The sequence below is a fragment of the Ornithorhynchus anatinus genome, chromosome 3 (genome assembly GCF_004115215.2).
Source record: "Ornithorhynchus anatinus isolate Pmale09 chromosome 3, mOrnAna1.pri.v4, whole genome shotgun sequence".
Classification (NCBI taxonomy): domain Eukaryota; kingdom Metazoa; phylum Chordata; class Mammalia; order Monotremata; family Ornithorhynchidae; genus Ornithorhynchus; species Ornithorhynchus anatinus.
The window spans coordinates 95,385,381-95,400,997 of NC_041730.1; the positions used below are offsets into that span (position 1 = coordinate 95,385,381).

Consider the following 15,617-nt stretch of genomic DNA (forward strand, 5'->3'; position numbering starts at 1 on the left):
CGTCTCTTGTTTACATAGTCTTCCCCAAACTTCTGGTCTCAAATTGCCACTCTGTTCCTGATTGCTGCATCCCAGGCGGGTCTGCCAAATGTTGTTGTCTCCCCCCTCTAATCCACAGCTATGCTGCATCATTTGTTGTGACATCGGCTTTTGACCACTGGAATATCCCAGATGGCTCTGGAAGGTATCTTGGTTTACAGATGACAATTTCCTACCAGCATCCTCTGATTATTCCACTTAAACTTGCTTTAAACGTCTATAAAAACTGGCTTAAAAAGTGTCAAAATATGCTTCTTTATAACAATAATTGTCCTTTCCTATGAGGCTTGTAGCGATAAAAGTAGTTTTAGATTGTAAGCTCTCTGGGGACAGGAATTGTCTAATGAGTTTTGTACAGTGCCTAACTCAGAAGTAGACACGGAAAAATGGGTCAAAATAGTTTTGATGGGATGGTGATAATGATGATGATTATAAATCTCATAGAATCCTGGGCCAAGAATATGGAAAATTCAACTTTGCCTCCAGCTTGGCCATTAAATTGTTGTGCAACTTTGGACATGTTAAGATCTCTGTATATTTCAGTTTGTTTTCTTCCAAAGTAATACCCGATCATAGCGTCTCACGGGATTTATTTTGCAAAGACAAAGTAGATTGTGAATATTGAGCTTTTTAATGCCTCTAATGGCATATAAATCCTTCAGTGAATTATTCTCCCCATCTTTAAATCCAAGGCAAGACCCTTCCTGTGCTACAGGAAACATCTCCAATGAATCCAGCCATTCTCCAATTCAGTCTCCTCTCCACTCCTCTATTTCTTTTTAACGGCATTTACAGTACTTTACAGTCTCGTTGAGTGAATGTGTCTGCTATATTGCTATATTGTACTCTCCCAAGAGCTTAGTACAGTGCTTTGCACACAGTAAGTGCTCAATAAATACAATTGATTGATTGATTTGTTAAGTATTTACTATGTGCCAGGCACTGTATTAAGCACTGGGGTAGATTCAAATGAATCAGGTTTGGCCCAGTCCCTGTCCTACATGGGGTTCACAGTCTTAATCCCCATTTTACAGATGAGTTCACTGAGGCACAGAGAGTTAAGTGACTTACCCAAGGTCACACAGCTGACAAGTGGAGGAGCTGGGATTAGAACTCAGGTCCTCTGACTCCCAGGCCCATGCTCTATCCACTAAGCCTTGCTGCTTCTCATCACTCACCAAATTGCAGCATTTATAAGGATATATTTGGTGAACTGTATGTTTGTCTTTCCCTTCTCAGGTTGACACCTGGAGAGTTTCCAGTACTCTACCAGTCTCGGCTACCGGAGAAAGGCTCAAGCAGAGTCATAATGAGAAGCAGCGTGGCTCAGTGGAAAGAGCATGGGCTTTGGAGTCAGGGCTCATGAGTTCGAATCCCAGCTGTGCCACTTGTCAGCTGTGTGACTGTGGGCAAGTCACTTAACTTCTCTGTGCCTCAGTTCCCTCATCTGTAAAATGGGGATTAAGACTGTGAGCCCCACGTGGGACAACCTGATTCCCGTGTCTACCCCAGCGCTTAGAACAGTGCTCGGCACATAATAAGCGTTTAACAAATACCAACATCATTATTATTATAACCATTCCATCCTTACCTTGGACATTAGATGGGGAATGGAAGGCAATCTGCTACAATCAAAACTTACCTGTCCTGGGCAGCAGTGTCATGAGAGAGAGTTAAGAGGGGAGACTGCGCTTAAGAAGGCAATGGTAAACGACTCCATATTTTTCCTGAGAAAATGCTATGGATACCCTACCAGAATGATTGCAGGTGGAGGTGGGGTATTCTTGGAGAGATGCATCCATGCAATCATTATGTGTCGGAGGTGACTCAACAGCATCAGACAAGACAGTGTTTGTCTTGTCTCTTCTATTGGACTGTAAGCTCCTTATCGGAAGGAACTTTAAGCTTATTCTGTAATTTAGACTTCTAGTACTTAGTACTTTAATGTACTATACTTTGTTCTTCAGTAGAAACTTGACTAGAGGCTGTTTATTACTTGAGGCCAGCTAGGCATCTGCTAACGCATAGAAACTTTAGGCCAGGGATAATGGTGGGCTTAGGAGACTTCCAATCAAATGATACTTGGTCCTGTCTATATTGAAAAGCTAGAGCAAATATAAATCAGTCAATCAATTGGTGATATTTATTGAGCACTTACCATGAGCAGAACACATTTGGGAGGGCATAATATAACAGAGTTGGTAGACAAGTCCCCTGCCCACAAGGAGCTTACAGTCTAGAGGGGACAGACATTAATATAAATAAACTAGGGAAATGTACATAAGTGCTGTGGGGCCGAGGGTGGGGTGAATGCCAAGTGCCCAAAGGGTACAGATCCAAGTGCGTAGATGGCACAGAAGGAAGAGGGAGTTGCAAGAGAAGCAGCATGGTATAGTGGTTAGAGGACGGGCCTGGGAGTCAGAAGGTCATGAGTTCTAATCCCACCTCTACCACTTGTCTGCTGTGTGACCTTGGGCAAGTCACTTCACTTCTCTGAGTCTCAGTTCCCTCATCTGTAAAATGGTGATTGAGACTGTGAGCCCCACATGGGACAGGTACTCTGTCCAACCCGATTTGCTTAATCCACTCCAGAGCTTAGTACGGTACCTGGTACAAAATAAATGCTTAACAAATACCACAGTTATTATTATTGTTGTTGAGGAAGAGAGAGTTTAAAACAAATTATACTCAACCTCCTTAATCAAAAAAGACTACTGCGGCCCAATACCACCCAGCCGGGTCCAGACTGTAAGTTTTCCTCTAACAGTCCTTGTTGACAGGGAACCTATCTAACCAAGTCTGTTCTATTGTACTCTCCCAAATGCTTAGTGCAGTGCTCTGCACACAGTAAGTGCTCAATAAATGCCACTGATTGATTGGACAGGAAGATTCCACTGGTTAAAATATTCTGGAGAATGGGGATTGGGGGGGGCCTCTCTAGATGCTATTTTTATGGACAGGGTATGTGTCTCCCAAGCAGTTATTACAGTGCCAAACTCATAGTAAGTGCACAATAAATACGATTGATTGATTATGGCCTTTAAGGAAGCTGGCTCCTGATCCCTAGTGACACATCACAGAAATCCAACATACAGATGGTGAAGCACTGAAAAGTGCGTATTTAATGTAAAAAAATCAAAGTAGAGTTATCATCAAAATTTACATTAGGGTTAGGGTAAGGGCTGAGGCTTAGGATACTGTTAGATTTGGTTTAAGGTTGAGGCTTAGGTTAGGGTTAAGACAAAGAATAAAGTTAGGGGTAGGGTTTTAGAGTTAGAGTTTAGGTGCTGGGAAGGAATAAGGGTTCATTCATTCATTCAATCGTATTTATTGAGTGCTTACTGTGTGCAGAGCACTGTACTAAGTGTTTGGAGAGTACAATTCAGCAACAGATAGAGACAATCCCTACCCAACAATGGGCTCACAGTCTAATAATAATAATAATAATAATACTGATGGTATTTGTTAAGTGCCTACTATGGGCCAAGCACTTTTCTAAGCATTGGGGTACATAAAAGGTAATTAGATTGCCCCATGTAGGGCTTACAGTCTTAATCCTCATTTTAAAGATGGGATAACTGAGACCCAGAGAAGTTGTGACTTGTCCAAAGTCACACAGCTGATAAGAGGTGGAGCCAGAATTAGAACCCATGACCTCTGACTCCCAAGCCCGTGGTCTTTCCACTAAGCCACGCTGCTTCTTTAAGTCTAAGTCTTCTCTAAGCCTAGAAGCGGGGAGACAGACAACAAAACAAAACAAGTAAACTGGCATCAATAGCATCAATATAAATTAATGGAATTATAGGATAAGGATAAGGCTAAGGTTAAAGACAAGTGCCGAGTCACTAACTAGCTGATTGACTCTTGTTTAGTCGATTTAAGCATTTGATGCTTAGTTTTATAGACACTAATCATTTATTATTAAAGGGATAGCACCAGCACTAAATTGCATTCATTTTGGCCCCAAATGAGTTTTGTATGTCAAACTTCTGCACTCCTGCTAGCTAGCTTATATACTCTCCTTACCCCCTGTCCCAGCAGGAACAGGATTGGGGGGGCAAGAGGATGAAAGTGGCCCTGTGCAAATTACTCACACATTAACCAATTCCTCCTTGCCGATTCTACCTTTGTCATTTATGACTAGAGACTCCTATCATTAATTGTTAATTAAAGGTTTGTCATAGAGTCTCTTTATGGTTTAGAAATGTTGACTGATAACTGAGATGTCATTCATTAGCAAATCTGCTACCGATTCACTCTAGCATTAAACAGTTCACTTCTCTGAGCGCAGAAGTCTCAAGCTTGGGGTAGGGATCGAGTAGGGATGGCTAAAAACTCTGGCCACCCATTCTTCCCCCTTCAGGATGTGAGCTCTTCTTCACTCTTCCTCCTGGGATGCCTCAGGTCTAGCAGTGTATGTGTAAGAGGACATGTATGCTGGGGAATGTATTGCTAGGTAAAACCAACTTGTGTCTGTGGGACGAAGGGGGATTGTGTTTACTGGAAATATGCCTTTGAGAGTGTTGGCATGGGGAAGAGTGTTTGAGTTGTGACAGTGGTGGGTGAGCAGGCAGGGTATGTGCGTCTACATCATGGAATAGAATGTGTGGGGATGATGGGTATGTGTTTACGTGGCAGTTGGAGGCAGGGAATATGCGACTAGAGAGTATGTGTGGGAAAAGATGTGTTTGTGTGACGCATGGTATGTGTGACTACATAATAATAATAATGGTATTTGTTAAGTGTTTACTATGTGCCAAGCGATGAAGGTTAGTGTGTGTGGGGACAGAGGTGTGTTTGCGCATCAGTGCTGGGGCAGGGCATGTGTGTCTTCATGGAAGGTTAGTGTGATAATAACTGTGGTATTTGTTAAGCACTTACTAAGTGCCAGGCACTGTACTAAGCACTGGAGTGGATACAAGCATATAGGGCTGGATACAGTCCCTTTCCCTCGTGGGGCTCCCAGTCTCAATCCCCATTTTTCAGATGAGGTAACGGAGGCCCAGAGAAGTGAAGTGCCTTGCCCAAGGTCCCCCAGCAGTCAAGTGGTGGAGTCAGGATTAGAACCTAAGACCTTTTGACTCCCAGGCCTGTGCTCTATCCACTATGCCATGCTGCTTCTTATGTGTGTTTGTGTGGCATCCTGGGGGGGAGGGGGAGTGGCACCGTGGTGCCCGTGGCAACGTGCCTGTGGTGGCAGGGATAGTGTGCCTACTTGGAGAGTTAGTGAAGCAACGTGGCTTATTGGAAAGAGCATGGGCTTGGGTATCAGATGACATGAGTTCTAATTCCGGCTCTGTCACTTGTCTGCTATGTTACCTCCTGTAAAATGGGGATTAAGATGGAGTCCCATGTGGGACAACCTGATTACCTTATACTCACTCCAGCACTTAAAGCAGTGCTTGGCACATAGTAAGCGCTTAACAAATACCATAATTATTATTATTATGTAGGGCAGCACTGGGGTTGGCGTGTGTGTGAGGGTGGAGGGAAATTTAGGGAGGTGTGTCTAGCTGCCCTGCCCCCCAATTCATTCATTTATTCAATCATACTTATTGAGCACTTACTGTGTGCTAGAGCACTGTACTAAGTGCTTGGAAAGAACATTTCAGTAGTAAAGAGAGACAATCCCTGCCCACACAGGGCTTACATACTAGAAAGGTGGGAGTCGCACACCAAAACAAGGAAAGAGGCATCAATATAAAGAAATAGAAGTAGAGATCTGTTGATATCAAACCAAAGAAAGAGGCACCAATGTAAAGAAATAGAAGTAGAGATCTATAGATATCAAAGCAAGGAAAGAGGCACCGATGTAAAGAAAAAGAAGAAAAAAAATGTTGATATTTGTTAAGTGCTTACTATGTGCCGAGCACTGTTCTAAGCACTGGGGTAGACGCAGGGGAATCAGGATGTCCCACGTGAAAATGAAAACAAGGAAAGAGGTATCAAATGTAAAGAAGTAGAAGTAGAGACCTATAGATATTAAACCAAGGAAAGAGGCATCCATGTAAAGAAATAGAAGTAGAGATCGAAAGATATCAAAACAAGTAGAGATCTATATTGCCCTCAAAGCCAGAAAAGAGGCACCAATGTAAAGAAATAGAAGTATAGATCTACATGGCCCTCAAAGCCAGGAAAGAGGCACCAATGTAAAGAAATAGAAGTAGAGCTCTATATAGACCTCAAAGCCAGGAAAGAGGCACCAATGTAAAGAGATAGGAGTAGAGCTCTGTTTGGACCTCAAAGCCAGGAAAGAGGCACCAATGTAAAGAGATAGGAGTAGAACTCTGTTTGGACCTCAGAGCCAGGAAAGAGGCACCAATGTAAAGAAATAGAGATCTATATGGACCTCCAAGCCAGGAAAGAGGCACCAATGTAAAGAAATAGAAGTATAGATCTACATGGCCCTCAAAGCCAGGAAAGAAGCACCAATGTAAAGAGATAGGAGTAGAGCTCTGTTCGGACCTCCAAGCCAGGAAAGAGGCACCGATGTAAAGAAATAGGAGTAGAGATCTGTTTGGACCTCCAAGCCAGGAAAGAGGCACCGATGTAAAGAAATAGGAGTAGAGATCTGTTTGGACCTCCAAGCCAGGAAAGAGGCACCGATGTAAAGAAATAGAGATCTATATGGACCTCCAAGCCCGGAAAGAGGCACCGATGTAAAGAGACAGAAGTAGAGGTCTACAGGGCCCTCAACCCAAAGAAAGAGGCATGACAAGAAAGCGGAGGTGGAGCCGTGAGGACCGGGGCAGGGAGCGGGAGCCCGCCTGGGGGCGAGAATCCGTTGTCCAGCGCTTAGCCCAGCGCTGCGCACAGAGTGAAGGAGAGCCGGGAGCGGCGCGGGCCAATGGGAGGCTGTGCGGCGGGGGGCGGAGCGGGCCGGGGCCGGGGCCGGAGCCGGGGCCGGGGGCGGAGCGGGCCGGGGGCGGAGCGGGCCGGGGGCGGAGCGGGCCGGGGGCGGGTCCTGGCGGGCTCTGGCCGGCGGGCCGGCGGGTGGTCGCTCCCGGGCCGGAGCGGGTGGGGCGGGGGTCGGGATGCGCCGCGGCGGCGGGACTTAGCGCCGCGGGCGCAGACGAGCAGGACCGGCAGGACCGGCAGCAGCAGCAGCAGCAGGAGCAGCAGCAGGAGGAGCAGCAGCAGCTGCAGCAGCAGCAGCAGCAGCAGCAGCAGCAGCAGCAGCAGCAGCAGCAGGCTCCCGATCCCGGATCCCACATCCCGATCCCCATTCCCCATCCCGGCGGTTTTCCCGGGTGTGCGATGGCGGCGCAGGGGGAGCCGGGGCCGGCCGGCCAGCGCGGCGCCCGCTCCCCGGGACCCCCCTCCCCGGAGGACCAGCCCGGGTACGGCCCCGGGGGGCCCGGGGGGCCCGGGGGGTCCGGGGGGCCCGGGGGGTCCGGGGGGCAGGGCCCGCCGCACAGCCCCGAGTGGGGCGAGGAGCGCTTCCGCGTGGACAGGAAGAAACTCGAGGCCATGCTGCAAGGTAAACCCTCCCCCCTGCCCGACCCCCGGCCCTGCCGTTCGTCCATACATTCCGTGGGATTGATTGAGCGCTTACTACGTGCAGAGCACTGGACTAAGCGCCGGGGAGGTCCAACTGGACAACGGAGAGAGACCATCCCTGCCCGGTAACGGGCTCACTGTTCAAACGGGGCCGAAGGACGGCACGGCGAAGGACAACAGAACAAAACAAGTCGTCTGGCTCAGACATCATCAAGATAAAATCGTTCATTCAATAGTATTTATTGAGTGCTTACTATGTGCAGAGCACTGGACTAAGCGCCGGGGAGGTCCAACTGGGCAACGGAGAGAGACCATCCCTGCCCGGTAACGGGCTCACAGTCCAAACGGGGGAGACAGACAGCAGAGCAAAAGAGAACAGAACAAAACAAGTAATCTGGCGCAGACATCATCAAGATAAATTCACTCATTCAATACTATATATTGAGCGCTTACGATGTGCAGAGCACTGGACTAAGCGCTGGGAATGGACAATTGGACAACAGATAGAGAGCATTCCTGCCCAATAACGGGCTCACAGTCTAAACGGGGGGAGACAGATAGCAAAGCAAAAGAGAACAGAGTAAAAGTAGCCTGGCTCAGACATCAGCAAGATGAAATTATTCATTCAATAGTATTTATTGAGTGCTTATTATGTGCAGAACACTGGACTGAGCTCTTGGAATGGACAATTGGGCAATGGATAGAGGCCATTCCTGCCCAGTAACGGGCTCACAGTCTAAACGGGGGAGACAGACAGCAGAGCAAAAGAGAACAGAATAAAACAAGTAGTCTGGCGCAGACATCATCAAGATAAATTCATTCAATAGCATATATTGAGCGCTTACTATGTTCAGAGCACTGGACTAAGCACTTAGAATGTCCAATTCAGTAACAGATAGAGAGCATCCCGGCCCAACCACAGGCTCACAGTCTAAGGGACGTGTGCCCCCCCCCCCCCCCCCCCGGCACCCGGGGATCGATACTTTTAATGCTGGTTTGAACTTTCCAAGCGCTCAGTACGGTGCTCTGCGCACAGTAAGTGCTCAATAAAGACAATTTAATGGACGAAGTACAGTGCTAAGCGCTTAGTACAGTGCTGTGCACACAGCACTCAAGAAAATGCGATTGAATGAAGTACAGTGCTAAGCGCTTAGTACTGTGCTAAGCACTTAGTACAGTGCTCTGCACACAGTAAGCGCTCAGTAAAGACGAATGAATGATAATAACCGTATTTCTTAAGTGCCTACGAGCACTGTTCTAAGCGTTTTGGGTGGGGGTTGTTTCTCTTTAATGCTGTATTGTACTTTCCAAGCGTCTAATACAGTGTTGTTCACACAGTAAGTGCTCAATAAATACGATTGAATGAATGATAGCAATAGTGATGAACGTATTTGTTAAATGATTACAAGCACTGTTCTAAGCGCTGGGGTAGATACGAGAAGTCCGTTGTGGGCGGGGGTTGTCTCTCTTCCAGCGCTTAGAACAGTGCTTGGTACCTAGTAAGTGCTATGTACCATATGTACAAATACCATAATAATAATTATTTTTTTATTGCTGTATTGCACTTTCCAAGTGCTTAGTACAATGCTTTGCATACAGTAAGTGCTCACTAAATACGATTGAATCAATGAATAAATGATAGCAATAATAATTGCCATATCTGTTAAGCGCTTATTATGTGTCAAGCACTGTTCTAAGTGCTGGGAAGCCCGCTATGGGCAGAGGTTGTTTCTCTATTACTGTATTGTACTTTCCAAGTACTTAATACAGGGCCCTGCACACAGTAAACCCTCAGTAATTATGACTGCCTGAATGAATGAATACAAGGTAATCAGGTGATCCCAAGTGGGGCTCACAGTCTTCATCCCCATCCCCATCTTACAGATGAGGTAACTGAGGCCCAGAGCAGTGAAGTGGCTTGGTCAAGATCCCACAGCAGACAAGTGCCAGAAGCGGGACTAGAACCCACGTCCTCTGACTCCCACAGCCAGGGCTCTTGCCACTGAGCCATGTGCAGTGGTATTTATTGAGTGCCTGCTGTGTGCAGAGTGCCATCCTAAGCGTTGGGGAGGGATCAGTATAACAGAGTTGGATGTCCGGGCACCCACCCTTTCTTATTCATTCATTCAATTGTATTTATTGAGTGCTTACTGTGTGCAGAACACTGTACTAACCACTTGGAAAGTACAATACAGCAATAAATAGAGACAGTCCCTGCCCACAACGGCCCCATGTTCGGGCTGTCCGGGCTGGGGAATCTAGCCTCTTTCCCCACACCGGAGGGTGGGGAGGGGGACGGACAGTGGATCTAGGAATGTCCGAATTTTGGGCAGGCAAGAGAGCAAACGCAACCTGAATTTGGAAGGGCCGGATCCTAAGCAGGAGAACACAACCTAACTCAGGGCAATTGGGCCTTGCAGATACCACCCTTTAGCCCGGGCATCTCCGCAGGAACATCCCTGCGAAGAGAGAAGCAGCGTGGCACAGTGGAAAGAGCACGGGCTTTGGAGTCAGGGCTCATGAGTTCGAATCCCAGCTCTGCCACTTGTCGGCTGTGTGACTGTGGGCAAGTCACTTAACTTCTCTGTGCCTCAGTTCCCTCATCTGTAAAATGGGGATTAAGACTGTGAGCCCCACGTGGGACAACCTGATTCCCGTGTCTACCCCAGCGCTTAGAACAGTGCTCGGCACATAGTAAGCGCTTAACAAATACCAACATTATTATTATTATTATCCCTGTCCTGCCACCTTCTCGCCCTCCTCCTCCACTCCTCTCCGGCACCCCCTTCCATTCATTCATTCATTCATTCATTCATTCATTCATTCATTCATTCATATTATTGAGTGCTTACTATGTGCAGAGCACTGTACTAAGCGCTTGGAATGTACAGTTCGACAACAGATAGAGACAATCCCTGCCCAGTGACGGGCTTACTCTTCCCCGGGCTGGGGGGCTTTGGGGAAAGATTTGGAAGGATACAAGTTATTTTCTTTTATTTTTCCTCCCCCTCCCTCTTCATAGCCTCCTTTTTTCTGGGAATAGAGGACCTAGGATGGGGGGGGGGGGTGATGGTGCCAGGACAGGGAGTGTGTCCTGAGGGCAGTGGTTGGCATGAACGAGAACAGCGTGTTCATCTCCTGACCCACTTGTAAAACACAACTTTAGTTGCTCTCCCTTTTTTTTTTTAAATCTTGCTTAATATGAATATGGGTGTCACATTCTGCTTTTCTCAGCTTCAGCTTTTTCAACTCTGTGGTTTTCCTGGCAGTCTTCTAACCAGAAACGTGAATTCATCATATAAAAATTGTAACAAATTCCAATTTCAGAGGTGGATAGAGTGTTTGAGGTTTCAGAGTGATCTGGATGGGCTTCACGGTTGAAAATGTTTAGCTGCAGCTGTAGTAAAGGTTAACTTGAAGTGTCCCGAAAAGTGTTGAAAAGCAAAAAAGTACAGTATGAAGCAATTTAAAAGCAAAACTATAAATTCACAAAATGGAAGATTTCAGAGGAGCAAGGAAGCAAAAGTAGCATTATATCACTAAAAGATTGTGACATCTCAGCTCTTATTGTATAACATTACACAGAACTGATTTTGATCAGGGCATTATAAATATTTGCACGATTAAGACTTAGGCTGGTAATACAGGGGCATTTCAAGACAATTAAATGAGCTATTTCGAGAGAACAACATGTTTTTCAAAACAGTAATTTAGGGACAAATAGCAAGGGGATGTTTGGCGTTTGTGTTTGGATTAGAATTTGCCACAAACTGCCCGTGTTTATTTGTGTATGTCAATAGAATCTCTTACTATGTATGTTATGGGTCATTGTATATTTTGAAAACTTGAACTTTCAAAGAAAAAGCTTCTTAAGAGTTTGACCAAATATTTTAATAGGAGGAGCATATTGTAGAGACCCCTAAAAGTTACAGACTTTCTCCTGTTTCAGTATAACTTTCAGGAGTTTCACATGACATCCCACACATGAAGCCAAGTGGAGCTGATTGGCGGATTTGTTTTTAGAAACCAAGTTGTCAGTGTAAATCTGCTTTTGGAGGGTCTAGCTCAGTTTCCAATCTTCCTATTCAAATTTGCTATTTGTCTCTTGGCTAGGTTTGAAATGACTTTTGTAAAATGATGAAAGTAATGGTATTTTTCTAAATATACATTCCACTTACAAAATAAGATGACATTACAGTGGACAGGTGTAGGTGTGATCTATATTTTCCAAGCGGCTTTCTTTAAACAAAAAAAGAATGCTTTTGATTTAATTTATGGTTAAGTTCCCCTGTAAAGTTTATGCTCAGACATTATCTATTTGCCTGCCTGTCATTCTTTCTGGCTCTAATGCTTCCTGTACAGAAAATCTTTAAGACTAACATTACTTCAAGATTCCTATGCAACTGAATGAGTGGAAATCCGACAAAGCCCTCATTTCCTCTTCTCCCATTCCCTTCTGCATTGTCCTTGCCCTTGGATTTGTACCCTTCATTCACCCCTCCCTCAGCACTGATGTACATATCTGTAGTTTATTTATTTATACTAATGTCTTTCTAGTCTGCAAGCTCGGTGTGGGCCGGGAACGTGTCTACCGATTCTTTTCCATTCTACTCTCCTAAGCATTTACTGTGTGTAGAGCATCTTGCCATGTGAGAAGCAGCATGGCGTAATGGATAGAGCATGGGCCTGGGAGTCAGAAGGTCATGAGTTCTAATTCTGGCTCCCCCACTTCATTCATTCATTCAGTCGTATTTATTGAGCACTTACTGTGGGCAGAGCACTGTACTAAGTGCTTGGAATGTACAATTTGGCACTTGTCTGCTGTGTGACCTTGGGCAAGTAAGTTCACTTCTCTGTGCCTCAGTTACCTCCTCTGTGAAATGGGGATTGAGACTGTGAGCCCATATGGGATAAGGACTGTGTCCAACCTGATTAACTTATATCTACCTCAGCGCTTAGAATAGTCCCTGGCACATAGTAAACACTTAACAAGTACCATTATTATTGTTATTATTATTATTGGACTAAATGCTCAATATATGCAATTAATACAGTTGCTTTAAAAGATGCAAGTAAAGCTTAACTTTCAGATGTTGTTGTTGTCGTATACTGTTGAGTCGCCTCCGACCCATAGCGACGCCATGGACACATCTCTCCCAGAGCGCCCCACCTCCATCTGTAATCGTTCTGGTAGTATATCCTAGAATTTCCTTGGTAAAAATACGGAAGTGGTTTATCAGTGCCTCCTTCCACTCAGTAAACTTCAGTCTCTGTCCTCGACTCTCCCATACTGCTGCTGACCAGCATGGGTGAGTTTTGACTTGTAGCAGATTGCCTGCCACTCGCTAGCCACTGCCCAAGCTTGGAATGGAATGGATAGGTCCCTGCTTGACGCTCCCTTCCAAAGTCGAGACTGGCAGAGTACTGGAAAGTCTCCAGGTGTGACCCTGAGTGGGCAACTTTTAGGTACAAAATATAATAATCATTAAATCTGTATCCCTCTTCAAAGTCAACTGGGATTAAGGCATCTTCCTTCCCTTGTTTTTTTCACTTCTTTGTATCTTGCTCTCTATCAAAACTCTAGGCAACTGTGTGCAGCATTAGTGAATGTGTGGGATATTCTTCCTCAGATATATTCCTATGATACCGTTATCCCTGAATATGACCTCTGTTGCATCAGAGAAGCAGTATGACCTAGTGAATAGAGCACGGGCCTGAAGGATAAAGGTATCATGAGAATACAGCTGAAGAGGAATATCCTGCGCATTCACTAATGCTGCACACAATTGCTTGGATTTTTGATGGGTAGGAAGGTGCAAAGATGTGATGAGAACAAAGGAGGGAAGATGCATTAAAATGTATATATTGGCTGAATTTTGACAAAAAATACAAAACAGAGCCTGCCATAACCCATGTATCCTTGAGAAGCAGCATGGCCTAGTGGAAAGAGCACGGTTTTGGGAGGCAAGGGACCTGGGTTCTAATCCTGACTCCACCACTCGTCTGCTATGAGACCTTGGGCAAGTCACTTCTCTGGGCCTCAGTTACCTCATCTGTATAATGGGGTTTAAGTGTGAGCCCTATATGGGGCAGGGACTGTGTCCAACCCAATTATCTTGTTTCTACCCCAGTGCTTAGTATGGTGCCTGGCACATGGTAATCTCTTAACAAATGCCATAAAGAAATCCTGTTATCAAATCGAGTAATCTGATGAGATAATTTATATTGCATTTAGATTCAGGGAATTCATAATTAGTCTGATGTAGAAAGAGTAGCTATCAAGGAGAAGATAAAGGGGAAAACGGTGTGAGTATATTCTTTTCCATATAGACAAGAAGAGTCTTAAAATTTTTTTTTACACTTTTACAGTTTGGTATTCCTTAATTCTGTACAACTGGATCCCTAACTATTTTTGAGGAAACAAATGGAACCATTGTAATTAAATATGACTTTTTTTTCAGTGTGTTCAAATAGAGCGAAAGCTTCCAGGGTGAAATAGCAAAATAAGGCAGTCTAGCCCTAAGCCTAGGTGGCACTGCTTGGTGACTATACTGTTTGGAATTTATTTCTAATGAGATGGACTCTCCTGGGGGCAAGTTAATCTTTAATCAGTTAACATTTTCACTAGTAGAGAAATCCTTATGTGGAGTGGACCAAGAATTCAAAAGAGCAGTATGTTGACAGGTAATGGACAAGAAAAACCCAGGGCTGGTTTAAAAATGATGTCTAAGTCAAGTCAAATGATATTTGAATGTTTAAAGAACCAATCAATATTATTTTTGCTCTGTGCCAAGCACTATAGTGAGCATTTGAGAGAGTATAGTAGAGTTAGACACAATCCTTGCCCTCAAGGAACTTGCAGTCGGAGATAGAAATTGTCTCAGAGCTGAGGCGAGCACCTTGGAGTACCTTTTTGTCTTATACTTGTAAAATAATTACTTGCGGCAGTTAGAAGTCATGAGTGAAGTTGGACTGGACCAGCTATCTGTGCAGTTCACTGTACATCTCACTCCATCTTATTGTTTGTTTAATCTTGTTTTTTTTTTTGTTAAGGGCAGATATTGGATGGATCACCTGTGTATCAGTTTCTTTTATTCTGGGAGAAATTTGGCCTTAACCTTGTATTCAAACAGGAACTACTCTATGGCAGTGTAGTCTATACACTGGAGATGCTCAATAAATACTGCTCCTGCTGATTGACAGTATTAAATATATTTGAAAGGACTATCTGTGTGTTTTTTTATGGTTTTTGTTAAGTGCAAGGTATGTGCCAGGCACTGCTCTAAGTGATGGGGTAGATACAAGGTAATCAGGTTGGACACAGTACATGTCCCACCGAAGGCTCACAGTCGTAATTCCCATTTTACAGATGAGGTAACAGAGAAGTTAAGGGGTTTGCCCAAGGTCACACAGAAGACAAATGGAGGAGTCGGTATTGGAACCCAGGTCCTTCTGACCCTCAGGCTTGTGATCTATTTACTGGGCCATGCTGCTTCTCTGATCCAAGAGAGGTTACTCTCCAGGGTAAAGATATCTTTGGAATATAGGTGAGGAAGACTATCCCACACATTCTCTAATGCTTGGATATTTGATGGGGAGCAAAGTGCAAAGAAGAGAAAAAGAACAAGGGAGGGAAGATGCATTAAGGTTTAGGTGATAGGTCCTATAAAGTCTTCAAGTTAAAACTTGATTAGAGCCAAATTCAGATATTGAGTGTTTAATAAAGACAGGTACACACTAAAATTATTTCTATTAATATATTAATGTGTCTAACTGTAGACACTCTTAACCACACAATTGCTTTGACTTTGAGACAAAACAAAATATTGCAGGGAGCCAACCATTTGCAGGGATAAAGTCTTTTTCTCTTTTCTCCTGTCTGTAAATTATTTTCTCTCCCATTTATGTATAAGCTCTTCCAAGGCAAGAATTGTGTCTTAACTTTATTGTACTCTTCCAAGCTGGAGGTAAATTGCTGTCTATATGCAGGGTGCTCAAATACTATTGATTGATTAATTTCAACAGACCAGGATGACATTCTGGTTTACCCATACACTATCATATTGAGTGAATTTGTT

The 15,617-nt window shown here is 44.6% G+C and overlaps 1 protein-coding gene across 1 annotated transcript in view; it reads left to right on the forward strand.

The window, feature by feature from the left end:
* The first annotated feature begins 7,296 nt into the window (after window positions 1–7,296).
* Window positions 7,297–15,617, forward strand: part of BICC1 (BicC family RNA binding protein 1) — a 284,059-nt gene continuing 275,738 nt past the window's right edge. Inside the window, exons 1-2 of the mRNA XM_029059879.2 lie at window positions 7,297–7,379; window positions 7,440–7,519. Of these exons, the coding sequence (XP_028915712.1) occupies window positions 7,297–7,379; window positions 7,440–7,519 (163 nt within the window). The remainder of the gene's footprint in view (window positions 7,380–7,439; window positions 7,520–15,617) is intronic.